This window comes from Mustela putorius, unplaced genomic scaffold, assembly GCF_011764305.1.
Source record: "Mustela putorius furo isolate JIRA1106 unplaced genomic scaffold, ASM1176430v1.1 tig00000095_pilon_pilon_pilon, whole genome shotgun sequence".
Classification (NCBI taxonomy): domain Eukaryota; kingdom Metazoa; phylum Chordata; class Mammalia; order Carnivora; family Mustelidae; genus Mustela; species Mustela putorius.
The window spans coordinates 14,783,004-14,802,603 of NW_025421280.1; the positions used below are offsets into that span (position 1 = coordinate 14,783,004).

A 19,600-nucleotide genomic window follows, 5' to 3' on the forward strand; every position below is an offset into this window, starting at 1 on the left:
ACTGACTCAAGCTTCCACTGCTCGGGTTCCAGATCCTAGAGTAAGCATCCTGTTACGTACCCAGTGACTCCTGTTCAACAAACGGCAGAGGCTCAGGGAGGCTCGGGCACTTGCCGGGCAGTGATACAAACTAGGAACTGGTAGAACCGGGGTATGAACAATTCCATGTGGCTCCAGAGCCTCTTGCCTGGCCCACAGGGGCCTTCTGCACGGACATCTTGCTTTGTGACAAAGAAAAGCTGGGCTGATCAATGTCTGTGCTGCATTCCTGCCTGAGCCCGGGGCCCTGCAGAAGCCTCCACTCCTTCAGGCCCATTTCCCATGCCAAGAGGCAGGAGGTGGTCCGTGAGGGCTGCCATGACAGTGCCCTCTAAAGGCCATCCCCGGCACAGCAGCTTGTGCAGGGCAGGGCTTTTCCCCAGAGCCCTGGATGCCGCCCCAGCTGGGAACTATTTGGGTTTAATTATAGCTCCTAGGCCAGAGAAAGAATTATTGTTCTGGCTATCAATAAAACAAAGGCGCTGCTATCATCCAACCCCCAAACACAACCCAGCTGCTTCTGGAAGCTCCTGAGGCTCCTCCTGTCCCAGGGCCCCCCGGATTATCTCAACCTTGTCTCTAAACCCAGAGTGAGGCTGTGTGGGCAAGGGGGTGGGGGTGGGGTGGCACACGACAAGGGACGGCCTTTCCAGGAAGGAGCTGCAAGGCGACAATAAGGAAAGATATTTTTAAAGTGAAGATGAAAAAACCCGGCTGTAGCGGCGAGAAGCCCAACCCATTTTAACAAGTTGCTGCCTTCTCGAGAAAGATCAAGATCTGTGAATCCTGGCTGTGAGGGCCTGGAGAGACAGGAGACACGAGGTGGGAAAAGAGAAGTAAGGAATGACAGGGCAAGAGCTACGTGGAACAACCTGTGGGGTGGGCTCCCTTATTCTTCCCATTTTACAGGAAGGAAGCGGAGGCCGGGTGAGGTCAAATCCTTGGCGCCAAGTCCCACGGCTGGGGAATGGAAGGACTGGGATTTAAACACGAGACCCGGCCAGCGTGGAGCTAAGGCACTTGTCTGAGAGAAGTGAGGAAAAAGAAAATCCCCACGCACAGGAGTCCCTCTGCCTACTGCCTCCAGCTAGAGCATGACAGCCCAAACATCTCTGGGCATGGCGGTCTTCCCCCCTGCAGCCCCGTGAGCGCACAGCTGAGTTCCTGTGTGGTGAATTCGTGTCTACTGCAGCCCTACTCTATTGTGAAGGTGGGCGACGGGGCGGGGGAGGGACGGAGGCTCTTCTACTCCACCTGGCACGCACAGGGGATCTTGGAGCATTTTATCACGAAGACTGGTCTTCCAACTCAGAGAGCATTGAGAACCCCCTGGTCTCATGCTCAACCTCTCAACTCCCTGGCAAGCAGAGAGTCCCACCCCAAATTCTCCACATTCCCCTGCTCCAAAACCTGCAAAATGGCCCATTTAAAGCTCAAGCCAAAAGATACAGCAAGCGAACCCATAAAAACACAGGGAAGTTTGCTTTATTCTGAAGGTCAGGGTGCCAGGCCCTCCAGCAGCCAAGCACAGATACCTTTTCATCCCATGCACACTGCAGCTGTGTTATCTTGGGATGGATATTTGGGAAAAGGCTTGCGAGCGGGAGGGCTAGAAAAACAAGACGCCTTCCCCTTGACAAGAGCAATATTGACACAGCGTTTGAAACAGGCATGCTCTGTACCTCTCCCTCCTGGCTGGGAGTCTCCCTGTAAGACTGGCTCCTTCTCTCAGTGGCATCCAGCCCTTGCAAAGGACAGCCTGAAACCCAAGCTCCCGAGAAGGCATGCAAACAGCCAAGAGGAAGCACGAGAGGCCCCGAACGCAGCAGGTGTGACCCAGCAGGAGGGAAGGTGGCTGCTGGCAGCTGCAGGAGACCTCAGTGGCTGCTAGGCAACCCGGACCAAGGTGTGTGTGGCTCCGATGCCGGGAGGACCCCACGTGGTCTCTAAAGGCGGGTGGCCTGCCAGGGACCAAATGCCTGCGCTCCTGCATGGGGACCATTCCAGGCAGCTGGGACAATAGGGGTCCTCGTTTAGAATACCCCCCAAAGTGGGCCAGGGATGAAGTCATTATCTGGGGTGAGCTAGCCACTCAGAGGCAGCCAAACTCCGGGGTTAAGGGTATAGGCTTTGAGGTCAGGGACCCAGACTGATTTTTGGTTCTGTTACTCCCAGCTATGTAAGCTTAGGGAGAGACTCAACCCTTCTGAGCCTCACTTTCTTCATCTGTGAAATGGAATGGCGTACGGTGAAGGGTTACCATGCCTCTTATTAAGGGCAGGCTGCTGGCCCACAGTTCAGTGTGGAGCTGGACTAGATGGTCTTGGGAGTCCAGAAGTATTTACGCCACCCCTGTGGGTGTTTCTGCTGAGGCCACTGCTTCAACCAGAGCCTAGGGCCGCATGCCAGTCTGTCAGTGACTCCTGCACCCGGACAGGGCCCCTCGGGCCACTTGGGACACAGGCTCCCTAGGGCTGGATCCCCAGAAGCCGCAGCCACTCATCTCCTTGCCCAGGCAAGGCGGGTCTGCTTTGTCCAAGTCACCACATCAGCAGGAGACTGGAGCAGAACTTGTACACACAAGGGCCTTGAGCCGGGACCGGGCTGCCTTCCCAAGGCCCAAGGTAACCCCCAGTGCAAACCATGCCCAGTGTGTCCATGTCTGCGGACAGGCCCTGCAGAGAAGCCTGAGTGGACAAGCTCCCCAGGCTGGCCCTCTCCATACAGTGACCCGCCCACCCACCCACCCAAGGCCCGCCTGGAGGCTCATGGGATGAACACGAACCGCAGCCATTACAAGGGGCAGATATCTGTCTTGACACAAAGTTCTCGAAGATGCCAAGTGAAAAACACTGTACAGTAGCACATGCACCAAGATTATTTCTGGAAAATAAAAGCCAAACTTATGTCCACCTTTTTAACAAACCAACTAGCTAAGTGACCATGTGTGAGGGTGACAGACACAGGCAGACAGAAGGTCCTCCCCTGAACCACAGGTGGTGTTCCCTCCTGGGTCTAGATGGAAGGAGGGAGAAGCAAAGAGAGAGCCAGCTTCCTTTACATACATCCCCGCTGCCTCCTTTGCAACCAATGTGCCCCATCCACGGTAAAGACTAAAACCAGACTGTAAGAAGTCCAAAAAGCTCTAGAATTCCTTGCCACCATCTTTTCCTCCTCCACAAGGACCAGAAACTAAAACGGGGAGGCAGACTGTGACAGGTCCTACTGCCAATTCAAGGTTGTTTCTGTGAGCCCAGGACTGCAGAAGGAATGGAGGGCAGGAGACCTCCCAGGAGGCCTGTGACACAAACTGAATCCTTTGCAGGCGAAGAAACCCTCAGAAGCAAAGACAGGACCCTGTCTTCCCTCACCATCGGTGTCCTGGCCCTGAAGTCAAGGCGCTTGGCCAAGGAAGACAGGCGAAGTGGAACAAACAGTAATGAGGTGTGATAACACAGTCATCAAGCCCTTGCTTTTGGACTGACCGAGGGTCAAAGTACATGTCCCCAAACAATTCCAGAGATCAAGAGCTCCAAAGTGTTGAGCATTGCAGCTTCCCCAGCGTGGGGGGTGTGTGTGGGAGGGTGGGGAGAGGTCAGGGAAGGCTTCCTGAAGTTTGAAGAGCTCCTGCTGGCTGAGCCCCTGGAGCAGGCTCAGCTAATGATCAGAGGCGGACGCCATGGGTTACCTGTGGTGCCCCCCTCAAGCCCGGCGCCATAGGCGGACACCAGGGCGGGGTTCCCCGCTTGTCCAGGCTCCCCGACCCGCACTTTGAAGGGGCTTCCAACCACGTGGCTCCCGTTGAACTTGACGTCAATCGTGTGGATGCCGTTCTCATGGGGGATGAAGCGCACAGCGTACTTGTCTAGGAGAGTGAGCAGAGTACAGGGTCAGGCTGAGTATGTGCATACGACCAAACGAGGCGAGGAAAAAGGACGGGAGTCCAGACGGAGACGGTGCATTTTAAATCATTAATAAGACCACACCTCTCCCGGAAGCCTGGTACCCGGTATGTTGGATTTCAAAACCAAATGGGCCTGTTTAGGTGTCCCTCGTCAACCCTTTGGGAAATGCATCCAAGTCTCAAATTCTAGGATTCATCCTCTGAGAACATGGCGTCTGCCTTGGGAGAACACTTTCTTTTTTCCAAAGATATTTTTATTTATTTCAGAGAGAGAGAACGAGAAAATGAGTGAGGGGCAGGGCAGAAGGAGACGGAGAAGCAGGCACCCCACAGAGCAGGGACCCCCCCCCCCCAAGCGGGGCTTAATCTCAGGACCCTGGGATCATGACCTGAGCCAAAGGCGAACGCTTAACCGACTGAGCCACTCAGGCACCCCGGGAGAACACTTTCTTTATGAAAAGCTCACTTCTCACAAAGTTTCTCTTGAAGGGAAAAGAAATGGCTCCAACTAGCACTAATGCTCCTGAATTAAGCTCTAAGCTAGCAACTGCTTCCCCAGGGCAATGGCCAGGTTTTCCACAGTGTTTAGGTCACAGCAGGCGGCAATCTGTCCAATGACCAGCCACCAAGACTATCCATCCGTCACCTCTTTCTCCTTGAAACCCTCCCATCTGGGATGCAGACTAACTGCTCTCCTCCAGCCTCTCCAGGTGTCTACCCTTACTGGACACATCGTAGGACACATAACAGATGCCCTACACTTCCTCACGTATTGGAGCCCACATTCCACGTCACTTCCTCTGAGAAGCCCTCCGGGCTCACCAAGGCAGGAACTTGCTTTTCTCTCCTGTTCCCTCATCATTTCATTCTCGGGTCCCCTGTGGTATTACTGACCACCTGGGGTCCTCCGCAGGGACTGCAGGCTTCCAGCCAGGTCCCCATCCCACTCTGAGCTCCTGCTTGAGGGCAAGCATCATGTCTTCCTCCTACCATCCTGCCAAGTCTCTCACACTTAACAAATGTTCACTGGCAAAATGGCTCATTAAAGTTGATAGACGTCAGAGAATTCCGTACGTCAAGGGAGCAGGCAGGAAAATCTTGGACTCATAAGCATACTGGAGTCCCAGATTCTTTGAAATTTATGGATGAACATCGATTAACTTTTCCCTCAGAGTAAAGTGAGGTCAGAGAGTACTTACTTGTGTCATAAGGTCAACAACATAATAAAAATCTGTTAAGATTTTGTTAAACTAGAAGGAAAAAACCACAGGGGCGCCTGGGTGGTTCAGTGGGTTAAAGCCTCTACCTCCGGCTCAGGTCATGATCCCAGGGTCCTGGGATGGAGCCCCGCATGGGTTCTCTGCTCAGCGGGGAGCCTGCTTCCTCCTCTCTCTCTGTTTGCCTCTCTGCCTACTTGTGATCTCTTGTCTGTCAAATAAATTAAAAAAATCTTAAAAAAAAAAAAAAAAAGAAGAAAAAACCCACAATGAATAGAATGTGAATAGAATCTGAAAACAACAGAAAACAAAACAGTTTGTTAAAAAAGAAAAGAAAGGAGTGCCTGGGTGGTTCAGTTGATTAAGCATCTGCCTTCAGCTCAAGTCATGATCCCAGGTCCTAGGATCAAGTCCAGGAGCCCTGCTCAGCAGGAAGCCTGCTTCTCCCTCTCCCACTCCCCCTTCTTATGTTCCCTCTTTTGCTGTGTCTCTCTGTCAAATAAATAAAATCTTTTAAAAAAAGAAAAAGAAAAGAAAAGAAAAGGAAAAAAGAAAAAGGAAGGCTGTGTCTTAAAGTGTCTTCCTGTCCCTGGCGAATGTTTATGCCCTAATTTGTAAACAGGGCCTGGCAAGAGCAGCAAAAAGGATCTGCAGGCTGGCTGGCCTCGGTACGGCTGGTGAGCCCTCCATGGGGGTGCACGCCTGCAGAAACGTGCCTCAGAGAGGCACAGATGCCGGGGTCTGCCCGCCCGCCCCGCTCACCTGGCTCCAGCTCAGACACGTGGCACTCCTCCACGGCTCCTGAGGGGCTGTGCACCTTCGCATCGATCTTGCCTTTTGCCCCATTCAACCTTATAGCAAAGGAGGCTGGCTGGTTAACTTTTAATCCCGATTCCTGGGAATTTAATACATTAAAGAGGTTATGGCCCTTGGTGTTCCTGTTCGGTGGCACACACTGACCCGACCTGGGACTCCACGGGACAGTTCTCGTGCAAAAAGGCCCGGGATATTGAACCATACAACATCTGACAACAGAAGAGCAGGTGCCTTCTTCCACACTTCTAGCTTTAAATATAAGACAGCAGAGACCCATGTCAGCGTCGTCTAGCACCTCGGTTTGGGCTGGGAGAGAGGGTTACCGGATTTGGAGACTCAGACATCCTCGCCAACAGAACTGTAATTTCCGTATCTCAAACAAGACCAGACCGCCAGAAAACCCAGTGCCTTCCAAGTCAGAAAGGACCCTCTTTTAAGAGGAGCCTGGCAATGGACAAAACCCTGTACTCACCAACATGAACAGTTTTATATCATTGCTATTTTTTATCTCAAGGGTAGGAATGGAGACAACTTTTAATAAACTCATAGAGGAGTATACACCCCAGCAGGACCTGGGGTGACTACCATTTCCTAGGTATGTAAGTAAAGTTGTTCCACCTTTGAGTCTCAGTCTTCTCATCTGCAGAATGGGCACAATAACCGAATCTACGCCAGACAGCTGCCGTATCAGGATGAAAGGAAGTGATGCATTCCAAGCACTCAGCGCAGGGGCTGGTCCATACACAGAAAGGCTCCCAAAGGTCAGCTTATCGTTAAGTATGTATATGAACTCAGAAGTTGTCTGCACTTAACTCCCCGTCTCCCCCCACCCTCTGCCTTCCTCCCCCCACCTCAACAGAAAGAAGTCTAGTGCACCTAGACTTTTTTTTTACTCTTCACTGGTTCAGTTTTACCCTCCACACTCAGCCCTGGAAACTAGAGCCTCTCCCAGGAGAAGGGGATTAGAGGTTTAGATGCTTAAGATAGTTTAAAATTGGCCAGTCCTGCCTGAACCACAAGATTTAATTCGTTAGCAGTTTTGTGGTGAAGTCGATCAGACAGCCACTCCTCAGATGATACCGCAGGGTGCGATCGAAGCACATGGGGGTCTTGTTAAAATGCAGATTCTGATCCAGCGGGTCAGAGGCTGGGGTGGGGGGTTGGGGGGGGTGCGGCACGGAGAGCCTGGAGTTCTAGGAGTCTAGTAAACTCCCAGGCAATGCTGAGGCTGCTTGTCCCAGGACCACGTCTCACCAATAAGGCAGTAAAGCTACACTGCTTAGCTGGTAGCCACGAGCCACCGAAGAATATATTTTTAAAAAATTTATATCAATTAAATTAAATTAAATTGAAGATCTGATTCCTCAGTTACATTAGCGACATTTCAAGGGCTCAACAACCACATGTGGCCAGTGGCTACCACGTTGCACAGAGGAGATTGAGACGTTTCCGTTGTTGTAGAACATTCTATTGCACTGTGCTGCACTGGAGGTCACAGGCTGGGGAAAGAGGACTGCACACGAAATTCAGGAATCTTTGATCGCCAGATTGCCCCCGTAGCACCTCCCCTCCTCTACGAAATGCCAGCCGACTTTAATTTTCTAAAAAGTCTTAAACGCAAGACAAAACAATACATGCCTCTCTTTTCCTAATCAGCACCAGATGTTGGCATGCAGGCCGCGGGCAAATCTCCGATAAATAATTTACATATCACTCAGCACCAAGTGACCCAGGGGGTGGGGGGAGGGGTGCGGAATGGGACAAAGAGACACGCACAGCCCACTGCACACTTGTTCAAATATTGACGACCTAACGGTGATGAAAGGAGACTACAGAAAAGTCTCCTGGAGAGGATTTCTCCAAACCAGGTTTTTTGGGGACAGAACCATTTACATTACCTGAATCCGCTTGCCGCTAAATCCTCAAGAGGGAGATAAACGCCTCAGAAGATCTGAGAGAAATCTTCGAGATGCATGAAGGCAGCTCTCTGCCCTCAACAAATGCTGGGTTTATCTCCCTCCACAGGTTTTAGTTAAGTCGGCCACAGAAGAAACTTCTGTTAAGAAGCCTTTAAATGAAACACAAGAAAAACATCGACACCACAGCGACCCGTTCGCACCCTGAGGACTCTTGGGTGAGGCCTCTTCAATCCGCCGAGGTGAGTCTGCTTTGGGTTCAGTCTGATGTTTCGGAACAACCAGCAGCACTAGTTCTCCTCAGGGTAAGGTTAGAATCTCACATGTAAACCAAGTGTGTGGAATTAGGGTCGATGAGATCACCAACCTCAGATACAGGATTTTCAAAAATGGGGGTGGGGGTGGGGCAGCTGAAGGCTACTGAGAAATCCCACTGATCAGAAATCAGACTGGGGGACTCTGGTGTGATTCTGCAACTGAACTGCTGCTCCTGATTTCTGACACCTAATTGCTTTTCAGTGTCCTGAGTAATGACCCAAAGGTATCCCTACCGGTTATTAGTCTGGCTGCAGGCTCTAATGAAACCTTGACTTTGACAGCCTGTTGAAGACGGGGGAAAGTTGCCCTTTCTGGCACCCCCACAGGTTGGACTATGTGACTGCTTGCCACCGTGCCAGGGCGGGGATTCACAGGGCCATGGTTAAGACCACAGGTTCCGGAGCCACAGAGACCATCCCTCTGCCTCATGCTAGCTGGTTTCTGGTAGCCGTAACCTCTCTATACCTCAGTTTCTCCATCTTTAAAATGGGGTCCGGAGAAACCTACTCCCCAGGCTCATGCAAGGATTTAATACTGATCAAGTCCTTAGGTGGTACCTTGCACCCTTATAAATAAAGCACCATAATAAAATCAACTGCAATTGACTTTTTGGAGGGAGAGGAAGCCTGCAGTAGCCGGCAGAATGTCCCTGGACTGTTGGCCTGGTGTTTGTTCTGTTGGAAAGTCTTCCTTAACCGTTAACCGATTATTAACAGGCCTCCTTTGTTTCTCTTGAATAAATATTTAAGAAACGAACTTGTTCCCAAATGTTGAGGTGTTCTGTTGACTGTGGCTCTGTTTCTGCTTGCCCCAAGTGTCTCCTGTCCTAACCATGGTGGTGGTGGGGGTTTCACTCTGCCATGGGAAGAAGGGTCCTCTACAGCTGGCAGCATCTCTGGTCCCACTGGAATGGGGCCCTTGGCACTGAAGGGAGGATTGAAGCGGCCTCAAGAGTCCAGGGTTTCACTGGTCGGCCTGTGGCCAATGAGACGGATGTTTCCTTGCGTCTCACCTGAAGGCTCATAACAGTGAGGCGGCGGGCGTCGTCCGAGGGTGCGACGACTGGCACCAGGTAAGGACTTTCAGGGATGTGCTCATCGTTGAACTTGATAGACACTTCGTAGTTACCTGTGTGGACAGAAAAGTCCCATCATTTCAGAGAATCTGGGAAGGTGGTTCCAGAGCGGCCTCTGGCTTCCTTCCTAGGGCTGAAATGCCTTCCAAGAGCCTCTGCCTCCCCGACCGTCAGGGCTGGTTGGTTGGCTGAGGGCAGGTCACCTAGCTGAGGTTGAGCCAAGAGGATTCCTTTAGTCGGGAAAGGGCCGATAATCTTCTTCTTCTTCTTCTTTTAAGATTTTATTTATTTATTTGAGAGAGAGAGTGTGCAAGCACGTGCATGAGTAGGGGGAGGGGTAGAGTGAGAAGGAGACTCTTTGCCAAGCAGGGATCCTGATCCCAGGACCCCAGAATCATGACCTGAGCCAAAGACAGACACTGAACTGACTGAGACACCCAGCCACCCCAAGGGCCAAGAGTCTTAACTTGGGTCCAAGGCCTCCCTAAGGTCCTACTTATAGAACTCAGGAGACCTAGGAAACTTGAATGGGAAAAAAAATTACATCTTACTTTCACTAAGTTCAGACTGAAATTTAGCATTTCCTTTCTTTCTATTGGAAAGGTCAACAAGAGGGGGGCCTGGGTGGCTCAGTAGGTTAAGCTCCGCCTTCAGCTCAGGCCATGATCTCAGGGTCCTGGGATGGAGCTCTGCATTGGGCTCTCTGCTCAGCAGGGAGCCTGCTTCCCTCTCTCTCTCTCTGCCTTCCTACTTGTGATCTTTCTCTCTGTCAAATAAATAAATAAAATCTTAAAAAAAAAAAAAGAAACATCAATAAGAAACACTCAAAGCACACATCAGAAGCGTGATTCTGTCACCAACAAAGATCACAGATATTTTCATGTCACTTTACAGTTTTACATATACCTTAATGTATTATTTACTCTCACCTCTACTTTGAAATTAAGGTCCTTAGCAGACCATTGCCAAATCCTATGACTTCATGTATTCAGGAAGAGTGTGCTTATGTTACTATGTTACACATTCTCCTGAAGATTTCGATAACTCCATTTTAATGTAACTGATTTCTTTTATAACTCAGTGCATTTTATTTTATATGTTTAAAACATTATCCTGAGAACAGTCCCTGTAGGCTTTAGGAGATGCCCAAGAGAGTCCACGGCTCACAAAAGGTCAAGAGCTGCTGCTTGAGGGAGCTCAGAGCCCTGAGCCCACAGAGCCAGTGGCCAAGGATGGGAAGAGAGCCTGGTCAGCGGGAGGAAGGGCAGGGCTGAATGAAGGAATGAAGGAGAGGCCAGCAGAGAGGTACAAGAGAACCACACTTCCTGCCCCGAGGCCCGACTGATTTCCTGCCATGGATTTCTAGAAGGCGCTCCCACGCACCCATACAGATAAACTCCATTGACTGGAGCTAACTGGCCAGGCTTCCGTTCCCTACAGCCTAGGCATCCCCCAACAAGAAACACATCCTCAGCTGCCTCGTGATTACATACCAGGCTCCTGGGCAATGTAAGACACACCACACGATCCATTTTTATGGTCATCGAACGTAATCTCAGCCTTACTAGGGCCTTCGACAGCAATGGACAAGCCACCAGCACCTGCTTCCCGGGTCCAGATGCTGAATTCGGCTAAAGCAAAGAAACACCTGGTTAGCGACCAAGCTTGGGACATACTCTCTTCTAGCTCACACCTACGATGCTGGGTTCCATCTGCTCCCTTTTTTCTCCTTTAAGGCCAGGCAGAGCCCCAAGGAAGGGCATCATCGATGTTTTCGGAGCATCACCCATGAGAACATAAAGTTTGTGGGAAATCAGGCATCTCTGAACACACCCGACTGAGGCAGAAAAAGATGAGAACACTCAGTTTTGTCCCTAGAGATCTTCCCCACCAGCAACCACCACCACAATGGGTTTTGTAGAATTCCAGTGTGTTCCACCAAATGTCAGCACTGCAGGACGGTCTGCAAAGAGCTTCCTTAGCCTGCGTCCCTCTTAGATCCTCACATACCTAGTTACAGGCTCTATGGGTCTCTCAGTAAGCTTGTTTATTAGCTTTGGGTAAGTGGGTAATTCCTAATCATGTGTAGCCACAGAGGCCTTGTTTTCAAGAATGCCCCTTAATACCACCGTCAGAATCCCACACCCGTGAAGAACGTGGGGTGCTCACACCTGTAGGCTCCTCCTGTTCTCAAGTCATGAGCCTGCCCACAAGCTCACCTGGGACCCCTGCTTCTCCTCTCTCCAGGCCAGGGCCTCCCGCGCGGACCTTGTGGGCGCCCCCCTCTCCCAGTGGCCCCACGGTGAACTGGAAGGGGCTGCCGGTCACGTGCTGGCCGCGGTACTTGACGCTGACTGTGTGAACGCCCATCTCCTGGGGCACAAACCGGACACAGTGCGAGTTCTTCCCCACAGACACAATCTCAGCCTCGGTGATGCGGCCAGAGGGGCTGGTGACATGAGCTGACATGTCACTGCTGTCGATTTCTGAAAGGGGGCGGAAGTTTGGGGAGGAAGAGAGCAGGGTTAGGGTGAGGGACCAAGGCAGAGCAGGCCATGCAGGGCAAGCAGCAGAGGGCAAGGTGGGGCAGAGGGCAGCCCAGGGTGGGATATGGGGTGCTCAGGCTTTCCTCCCACTCAGGCGGGATGCCTACCCTGTCTCCCTCAAACCCTGGGTTGCCGTGGCCACCATGGAGATGCCAGGGCCCCTCCAGCCACGCAGTGCAGAGAATGTTGTAGGGATAGTGACACTGTCTGCCCCACCGAGTACTTTTATAGACTTCCTAGCTAGCATTAATTCCACACAGCAGTTTTAAACCAGGGCCTGGAGCTGGTAAGTGACAGCAGGTAAACAGAAACCATTATAACAGATCAGATGTTCCTAAGCCAAAGGTGACACGTGCCCACCCATCATGCTTACTGGAGCTCTTTTCCATGGGTAGGTAAGGGGAGAAAATGCAAGAACTGTCACCCCGTACCTTCAAGAAGACTTGGCATTTCTTTGGAGGCAACAAGACAAATGCATTTAGAGAAAAAGTGAACCCACGTTGGTCACAACCACAAAGGGAAACTGTGCATAAGCCAAGCTTTGAGCGAGTCAAATACCAGAGGCCATGCTTTCAGAAGAGTGACGCCTCCGGTCACCAACCCTGGGACGCAGACCGCGTCTGTCACACCCTCGGTGCTCATGCCATGCCAGTGACCGTGCTTGCACTGACGTGGTAGAGACAGGCACACCGCATGCTGGGTGACCATGTAATGCCATCACCTAGAGCCACATGAAGCTGCACTCGCCAGCCCTACAACGACCTGGGCTGAGCAGCCATGACTTTGAGCCCTGAGGACAGAGAAAGGAAGGGCGGTTGAGGAGAGGGTCGCCCTACATGGCCTGGGACCAGAGGACATCTGGGAACTGATGAGCTGTCTTCCATTCTAACCGAGGACAGAGGCTCATTTAGGTAGTGAGGGGGAAGCGAGTCTCACCCAGAGTCAGCTGGCACTGAGAAGGACCTGATCAGAGAAAAGAGGAGCCAAGAGCCAGGGAGACCTTAGGGAAAAAGTAACTGACCTGCTAGTTCCTCCGGAAACAGAGAACTTGCAAAATGAGGAATGTAAAGCAGACAAAAACACAGTCCATGTCACTAGGGGCCCGAGAAATGGAACTGAAAACCAGATCTGTATTTTTCCACTGGATTGGTCAAAGTGAGAAGGAAACACTGCCTGGGGCTGGTGGGGAAATGGAGAGATGGGCACGGATCCTTTATCACGAGGGCGGTCTGTCTGCCAGGGTGGGGGAGCATTCAAATCACAGCAGCCGCGCCATCCGGCACAGCAGCCGGGGCAACCATCCGACGTGCTGACGGACTGAGCACACAGCGGAGAGCTTTACAGAGCCCCGGCTGTCGGAATCCGGGGATGGAAATGAGTGTGCGTGCGCTGAGACTACGTAAGGACATGGAAAGGAATCTTACGTCGTCACTAAAAATACGATGTGGAGGGGCGTCTGCATGGCTCACTTGGTCAAGCATCCACCTCTTGATTCGGGCTCAGGTCATGATTTCAGGGTGATGAGTTCAAGCCCTGTGTCGGGCTCCACGCTCAGTGTGGAGTCTGCTTGTCCCTCTCCCTCCACTCCTTCCCCCTGCTTGCTCGCTCTCTAATAAGTAAGTGGATAAAATTCTTTAAAAAAAAAAAAATGATGTGGGAGTATCAATAGATGACCAGACTCCAGTGTGTGAGAAGTGCACAGGCCATGGCTCCCAGGGGTGCTCCCTGCCCTGACCCCCGCATTCCTCACGCTCACCTGGGATTTTCAGGTTCAGGTCACAGATGCTCCCAACAGTGGCCACAGACGGGGCCCGACTGGTCCGAGTGATGCTCTCCTTGACTCTCCCCTCCCCGCTGATCTTCACGGTGAACGGGCTCCCTGCGAAAACCGAGAAGGCCCTGGTGAGCAGCCCGGAGGCTGAGGCACGGCACTGACAGAAAACCCAAGCGCCACACAGGGAGGGCAGAGGGGGCCAGACGCACCAGGTACGTGCTCATCAGCGAACTTGGTGGAGACAATGTAAACGCCGGGCACAGTGGGGAAGTAGGAGACCTTGCAAGTGCCATCTTCCAGGTCCTCTGTCTGGATGTCCACTTTGCTGGGGCCTTCCACTGCCAGGGATATGCCACCATAACCTGCAACACGGTAGCCCGGGGCTGATGGCACCACAACTCACTGGGGAGGGGGAGCTCGACGCATGCAGAAGGAACGGAAATACAAGCTGTTATTTCCAGATGGTGGAAAGATAGAAACAGCAGGCAGCCCCAATCAGAGAGCCTCAGGCAGGGGAGCACGTGAAATCCCATAGCAAAAAACCTCTGAGCGTGGCTTTGACCACAGCTCCTGTCAAGGGTATGTATTAACATCCCATGGAGCCCCTGTCCTACAGAACCCGCTAGGGAAGACGCTCTGACCACACGCCTCCAAGAATGGCATGTATTCATCACCAGCTCCAGGTCTGAGAATGTGAATGTTCAAACTGCGCCCAGGTGTCTCCATCTAGCCGGGGAACCCCTAAAGGAGCAGATCCAAAGGTTTAACAACCTGAAGAATCAAGAGGGAGCATCGGCCCGCCAGGACCAGAAATTCTCGAGCTCTCTCCCCTGGGACTGTCACTTTGTCCAAAAGCCACCAAAATGGCCATGACGCAAGAAGGCAGACAATGAGGATATATATGGCCACATGGCATAGTGTGAAGAGGCCTGATCCAATTCAAGCCGTTTTAGAGAGCAAACAGGAAGAGATTCCACATTTCCATGAAAGCGCAGCTCAGCTGACACGATATTGGCCAGTTGGCCAACCTCCTCTGCTTGGGATGAGCCCAGGAGGTCCTGGAAAGCGGCTGGAGGGTGGGAGAACCCATCATGACAGATCTGTGACTTGTTTTGGCTCTGGATTCAGATGCCAGGAGCAGACAGGCTGTTCACTTCTGTAAAGCCTCAGTTTCTTCCTCTAGAAATACAGATAATACCCAGTTCACTGGGGATTGTGGGCCCTAAATGCTGATGCAGGTACAAGACCTACAACTTGAAGGATGCTCAGAGAGAAAGGGGAGGTGGTAGGATGAAAAGACAAGCAGCCCGAGCAAAAAGAAGACCGTTCCCGCAAGCCTTTCCCCAGGAACGTCTCCACACACCTGCATCCCTTGTGTCCACGATGAATTCAGACATCTCGAAAGTCCGGCCTTCCGACAGGCCACGGCCATAGACTTTGGCTCTGCGTGCATCACCGATCTCGGACTGGACCACCATGATGGACACGGGGCTGTTGGCCACATGGTTGCCGTTCTTCTTGATGCTGACCAGGTGCTCGCCCACCTCCCGAGGGATGAAGGAGATGCCTGCACCGGAGCATAGACTGGGGTTGGTAAGGTCCAGAGACAGGATGAAAGAGAGGAAGCAGGAGGGAGACACACGTGCAGGAATGAAAATGGACTTCCCTCCTGACTCTCCAGCAGCCCAGAGTGTCCAAGAGGATGGTCAACAGCTCAATGCAGAAGCGCACGCGGACTCTTAGCATGTGCGACCCAGCTGCATGCTCTCATGTGCTATCAGGTCCCCAGGACGGGACTGGAGGAAAGCCCATCCCCCTCGATTCCCTTCCCCAGCCCCAGCCCCAGCCCCAGCCCCAGCCAGGAAGGCAGCCTGGGCTCACCGATGTGGTTGTTGGGCAGCCTCTTGAGGAGACAGGGCTCGTCGCGGCCGGATGGTGCCTTAATGCTGGCCGTCAGGGTGCTCAGGTCTGTCTCACTGATGTCGAGCAGGAAGTCCGCGGCAGAGCCCAGCTTCACCTGAGAGCAGCGTCTGCTGTCGTCTGGGAAACAAACCCCCCCACCGTGCAGTTCGGGTTACGTGTGGTCTCCCAGCCACACACCTTTTACGCAGGAGCACAGAGAATGAGTTACTCGGAGTTCAGTGAAAAAGCCCATCTGGGACCATGAGCAGACCTAACCAACGATGAGTGCTGGCTGATGGTGTCTGGGAACTGGCAGGAGACTCGAGGCTTCACGGGCCACTTTCTAAAGGCGTCTTTGCCAGCAGGAGGCACATGTCACCTCCTGCCTTGGACATTCCTCAGGCACAAGTACCTCATGCTCCACGTGGGACTGGTGACTGCCCACAGACAGGTCTGAACACCTCAGGGTCAAGAACCTTGCCTTTCTTATCTCCTTTATAACCTCCTGACACCATGATATGAACACAGCCAGCACAACAGACACTGGGAGTGTGGGCTTTGAATCAGATAACCTGGGTCTGAGTCCCGAATACCCACGTTATGAATTTGGCTAAGTCACTATCTCACCCGGTGTCAGTTTTTCCATCCAAAAAATGGAAAGGAAATCTATCCAGTAGTGATGCTGAAGGGTATCTCCGAGTTCACGTATTTACGTGAATCATGGAGTATGTGAATGCCTCTGAGGGCCTGCTACTGGCATGCTATGGCCCGACTAGCACCAAACAAGGGCCGTCTGAAGGGTACTGTGAGCTTTCCCTTCGATTACTGGCTACTGGAGGAACTGGGCCAGCCCGAAGTTGACTTTGCACCCCAATTCCTCCCCAAGGAGTCTGGAAGTAGAACCTACACTTAGATGCCTAGCCTGCTGCCGCAGGTCTGATGGGGAGAGGGGCTGTCCAGGCAGCCACACCTCCCCGTAGGCAGCCTCTCCCACCCGCCTACCCCCTAAACGAGCCAGGTAATCCTACCTGTGATCTTGGCTGTGAAGGGGCTGCCAGGGATGTGCTTGTCATTGTACTTGACCAGAATGCTGTAGTCCCCTGGCAGGGTGGGCAGATAGGTCACGGTGCATGTCCCATCTTTGTTGTCAATGCAGCTGATTTCAGCCTTGGAGGGTCCCTCGATAGCCAAGTCTAGGCCACCTGCAGATGGGAGGGAGGAGGGCGAGCCCTTAGAAAGAGTGTGTTCCCTTGTTTCAACAGAGATCACAACTCATCCAGGGTGGTCCCAACGCTGGGAACAAGAGGCTGATGCACGCCACGTGGGCCACCAAGGGGCATGTCAGAGCAAAGCAAATGACATGCCAAATCCGCCCACTGGAAAGACATTTCACCAGCTGAAATATTCACTATAAGTGACCTTCAAGATCTCTCTATTCTTCGGGATACATGGGACGTGAAAGGCGTCCAGCACATGAGCCACACATATAGGGGAGCCACACATAGGCTGTTCCTGCTGGTGGGGCACCAGGTGCCATCATGAAAATCCAGTAAGGACCACACATTTAGGGGCACCCGACTGGCTCAGTCAGCAGAGCATGCGACTCTCGATCCTGGGGTTTTGATTTTGAGCCCTGTGTTGGGTGTGATTACTTAAAAAGAAAATCTTCAAAAAAGGACCACAAACTGAGAAGTCTCCATGGTGACAAGGGGCACAGGCATGGAGCTGTATCTGGAATGGGCAGTAACTCAGGCAGTCTTCTAGATACATGTACACGTGCAAAAAAGAACAAAAGAACATCATCATCTACCAAAAAACATGCTTAAATTTCAGGCAAGTCCCATAAAAACATCTCACAGCATCAAACGGATTTCCATCAGAACACAAAGGACCTCAAAAGTTCTGCCTTGGGTGAAGACAGAGCAGCTCTACAGAAGAGACAGAGAAGAAAGGACAAGACAAATGCTACCCCTCAGCAGTCTAATTTTTAAAGCTGTCCCGGAACTGTGTCCACTCGACTCTCCAAACAGATGGCCGGAAGCGCAAAACCCACAGGGACCACACAGTACCTTCTCCTGCATCCTCGGTGACGATGGTGAAGGTGGCGGTTTTGTTGGCCACTCCATACACCAGGCCCGGACCGTATGCAGAGACGCTCCCGCTGTTCGGGTAGTTCACATAGAACTGGAGTGGGCTTTCTGAGTTGGCAAAGAACACAAGATCGAGGGGGACTCATTGAGGGGAGCATGCATCCCTTGGATATCCAGTGTCTTTTTTTTTTTTTTTTTAAGATTTTGTTTGTTTATTTGACAGACAGAGATCACAAGTAGGCAGAGAGGCAGGCAGAGAGAGAGAGGGGAAGCAGGCTCCCTGCTCAGCAGGGAGCCTGATGTAGGGCTCCATCCCAGGACCCTGGAACCATGACCTGAGCCGAAGGCAGAGGCGTTAATCCACTGAGCCACCCAGGCGCCCCAAGGACACCCAGTGTCTTAACATTCCCCTTAACAGCAGGCAAGGGCGGGGTCTCCCACACAGGGGCAGAAATCCAAAGGAGACTCCAGGACAGCTGACCATGCTGGGATACCCAAAGGGTCTACTCATAGTGCGCAAGAAAAATAATCCCAAAGGTTGATGAATAAGGGAAGAAACAGCTGACCATGTGAAGAAATGATTCACTACTGGATGGAACACAACAGGAGAAGTCTTTTGGGAAGGCCATTTGCTGCCCCTTTCAAAATGTAAGGCCCTATGAGGGCCCTAGTAATCTATCCCACACCTCAGACCCAGCCCTGTGCAAGGACTTCCACTTCCACAGTGCTCAGATCCAAGCTAGGAAAAGACTCCAGTGTCCAACAACAGGGGGCCAGTTACGTAAACATGGGTATACTGGCAGGTCGTTAAAAATAATGAATGAAGGGGAGCCTGGGTGGCTCAAAGTGTCTGATTCTTGATTTCGGCTCAGGGCATAATTTCAGGGCTGGGAGATGCCCTGAGATTCAGCCCTGTGTCTGTCTCCACGTTGAGCGTGGAGCTTGCTTGAGATTCTCTCTCTCCCTAGCCTTCTGCCCCTCCCCCCCTTTGCCTGCCCACATGCAGGCACACACACTCTCTTACAAAAAAAAAAAGAAAAGAAAAGAAAAGAGGGAGATCTGTGTGTATTAACTTGAGAGATTATTCATAACATGTCATGTTAAAAAGACAAGCTGCTATATAATATTAATACCATTATCTCATTTCTTTGAAGGAAAAAACCCAGCAAAATTCTATGCATGTTTTGTAGGCACAGAGAGAAACATCTGAAAAGACTAACACCTCAGCAGTGGTAGTGAAAGGGAAAGAGAAAGACATTTTTTACTTTCTCTTTATCTGCATCTTTAGAATATTTAGATACAAGCAGATAACATATTTTTGCTTTAAATAAATATTATGCACACATGTATGTATGAACTACAGCAAACATCAAACTGGAGAACTATTTGCGACTTGTATCACAAAGGACTAATCTCTCCAGTATTTAATTTGTTCTCAGAAAGTGATATGACAAAAGCCAATCACCCAAGAGAAAAACCTGGCCAAGGAAACAAGCGCTCAGTTCACAGAGAAAGAAATACAAACGGTACTTAGACATATAGAAAGTTGCTCAGTCTCATTTGCAAGAGACATACAAAGAAACACAGAGATACTGTTTTTCTGAATGGTCTGGCAAAGATCCAAAACCTGGTAGAAAGCAGGTGCTCATCTACCTTGCTGGTGCATGTGTGGATGAGGGGAGGCAATTGTCAAGATTTGTCTTGACAATTTGTCAACATCTATCAAAATGACAGTTGTCTCACTCTCAGTCTCACAGAACAAGCTGAGGGTTGCTGGGGGGTGGGGGGTGTGGAGAGGGTGGTTGGGTTATGGACATTGGGGAGGGTATGCGCTATGATGAGTGCTGTGAAGTGTGTAAGCCTGATGATTCACAGACCTGCACCCCTGGGGCAAATAATACATTATATGTTAATAAAAATAAAGACAGTTATCTCTGTGGCCACAATACATGCCTTGAGAATTAAACCTCACAGCTGTACCTTTGTGAGTGTGAAATGATGGA

The 19,600-nt window shown here is 51.4% G+C and overlaps 1 protein-coding gene across 4 annotated transcripts in view; it reads right to left on the bottom strand.

Moving 5' to 3' along the window:
• The window catches only part of FLNB (filamin B), a 146,505-nt gene that overhangs the window by 4,485 nt on the left and 122,420 nt on the right, over positions 1 to 19,600 (bottom strand). For all 4 annotated transcript variants that reach the window (XM_004738248.3, XM_004738247.3, XM_004738244.3 and 1 more), the window contains 11 exons: positions 17,577 to 17,705; positions 16,536 to 16,709; positions 15,487 to 15,645; positions 14,969 to 15,172; positions 13,815 to 13,967; positions 13,588 to 13,710; positions 11,505 to 11,771; positions 10,779 to 10,916; positions 9,223 to 9,338; positions 5,923 to 6,055; positions 3,728 to 3,904 (listed from right to left, as the gene is read on the bottom strand). In XM_004738248.3, coding sequence (XP_004738305.1) covers positions 3,728 to 3,904; positions 5,923 to 6,055; positions 9,223 to 9,338; positions 10,779 to 10,916; positions 11,505 to 11,771; positions 13,588 to 13,710; positions 13,815 to 13,967; positions 14,969 to 15,172; positions 15,487 to 15,645; positions 16,536 to 16,709; positions 17,577 to 17,705 — 1,773 coding nt within the window. The remainder of the gene's footprint in view (positions 1 to 3,727; positions 3,905 to 5,922; positions 6,056 to 9,222; positions 9,339 to 10,778; positions 10,917 to 11,504; positions 11,772 to 13,587; positions 13,711 to 13,814; positions 13,968 to 14,968; positions 15,173 to 15,486; positions 15,646 to 16,535; positions 16,710 to 17,576; positions 17,706 to 19,600) is intronic.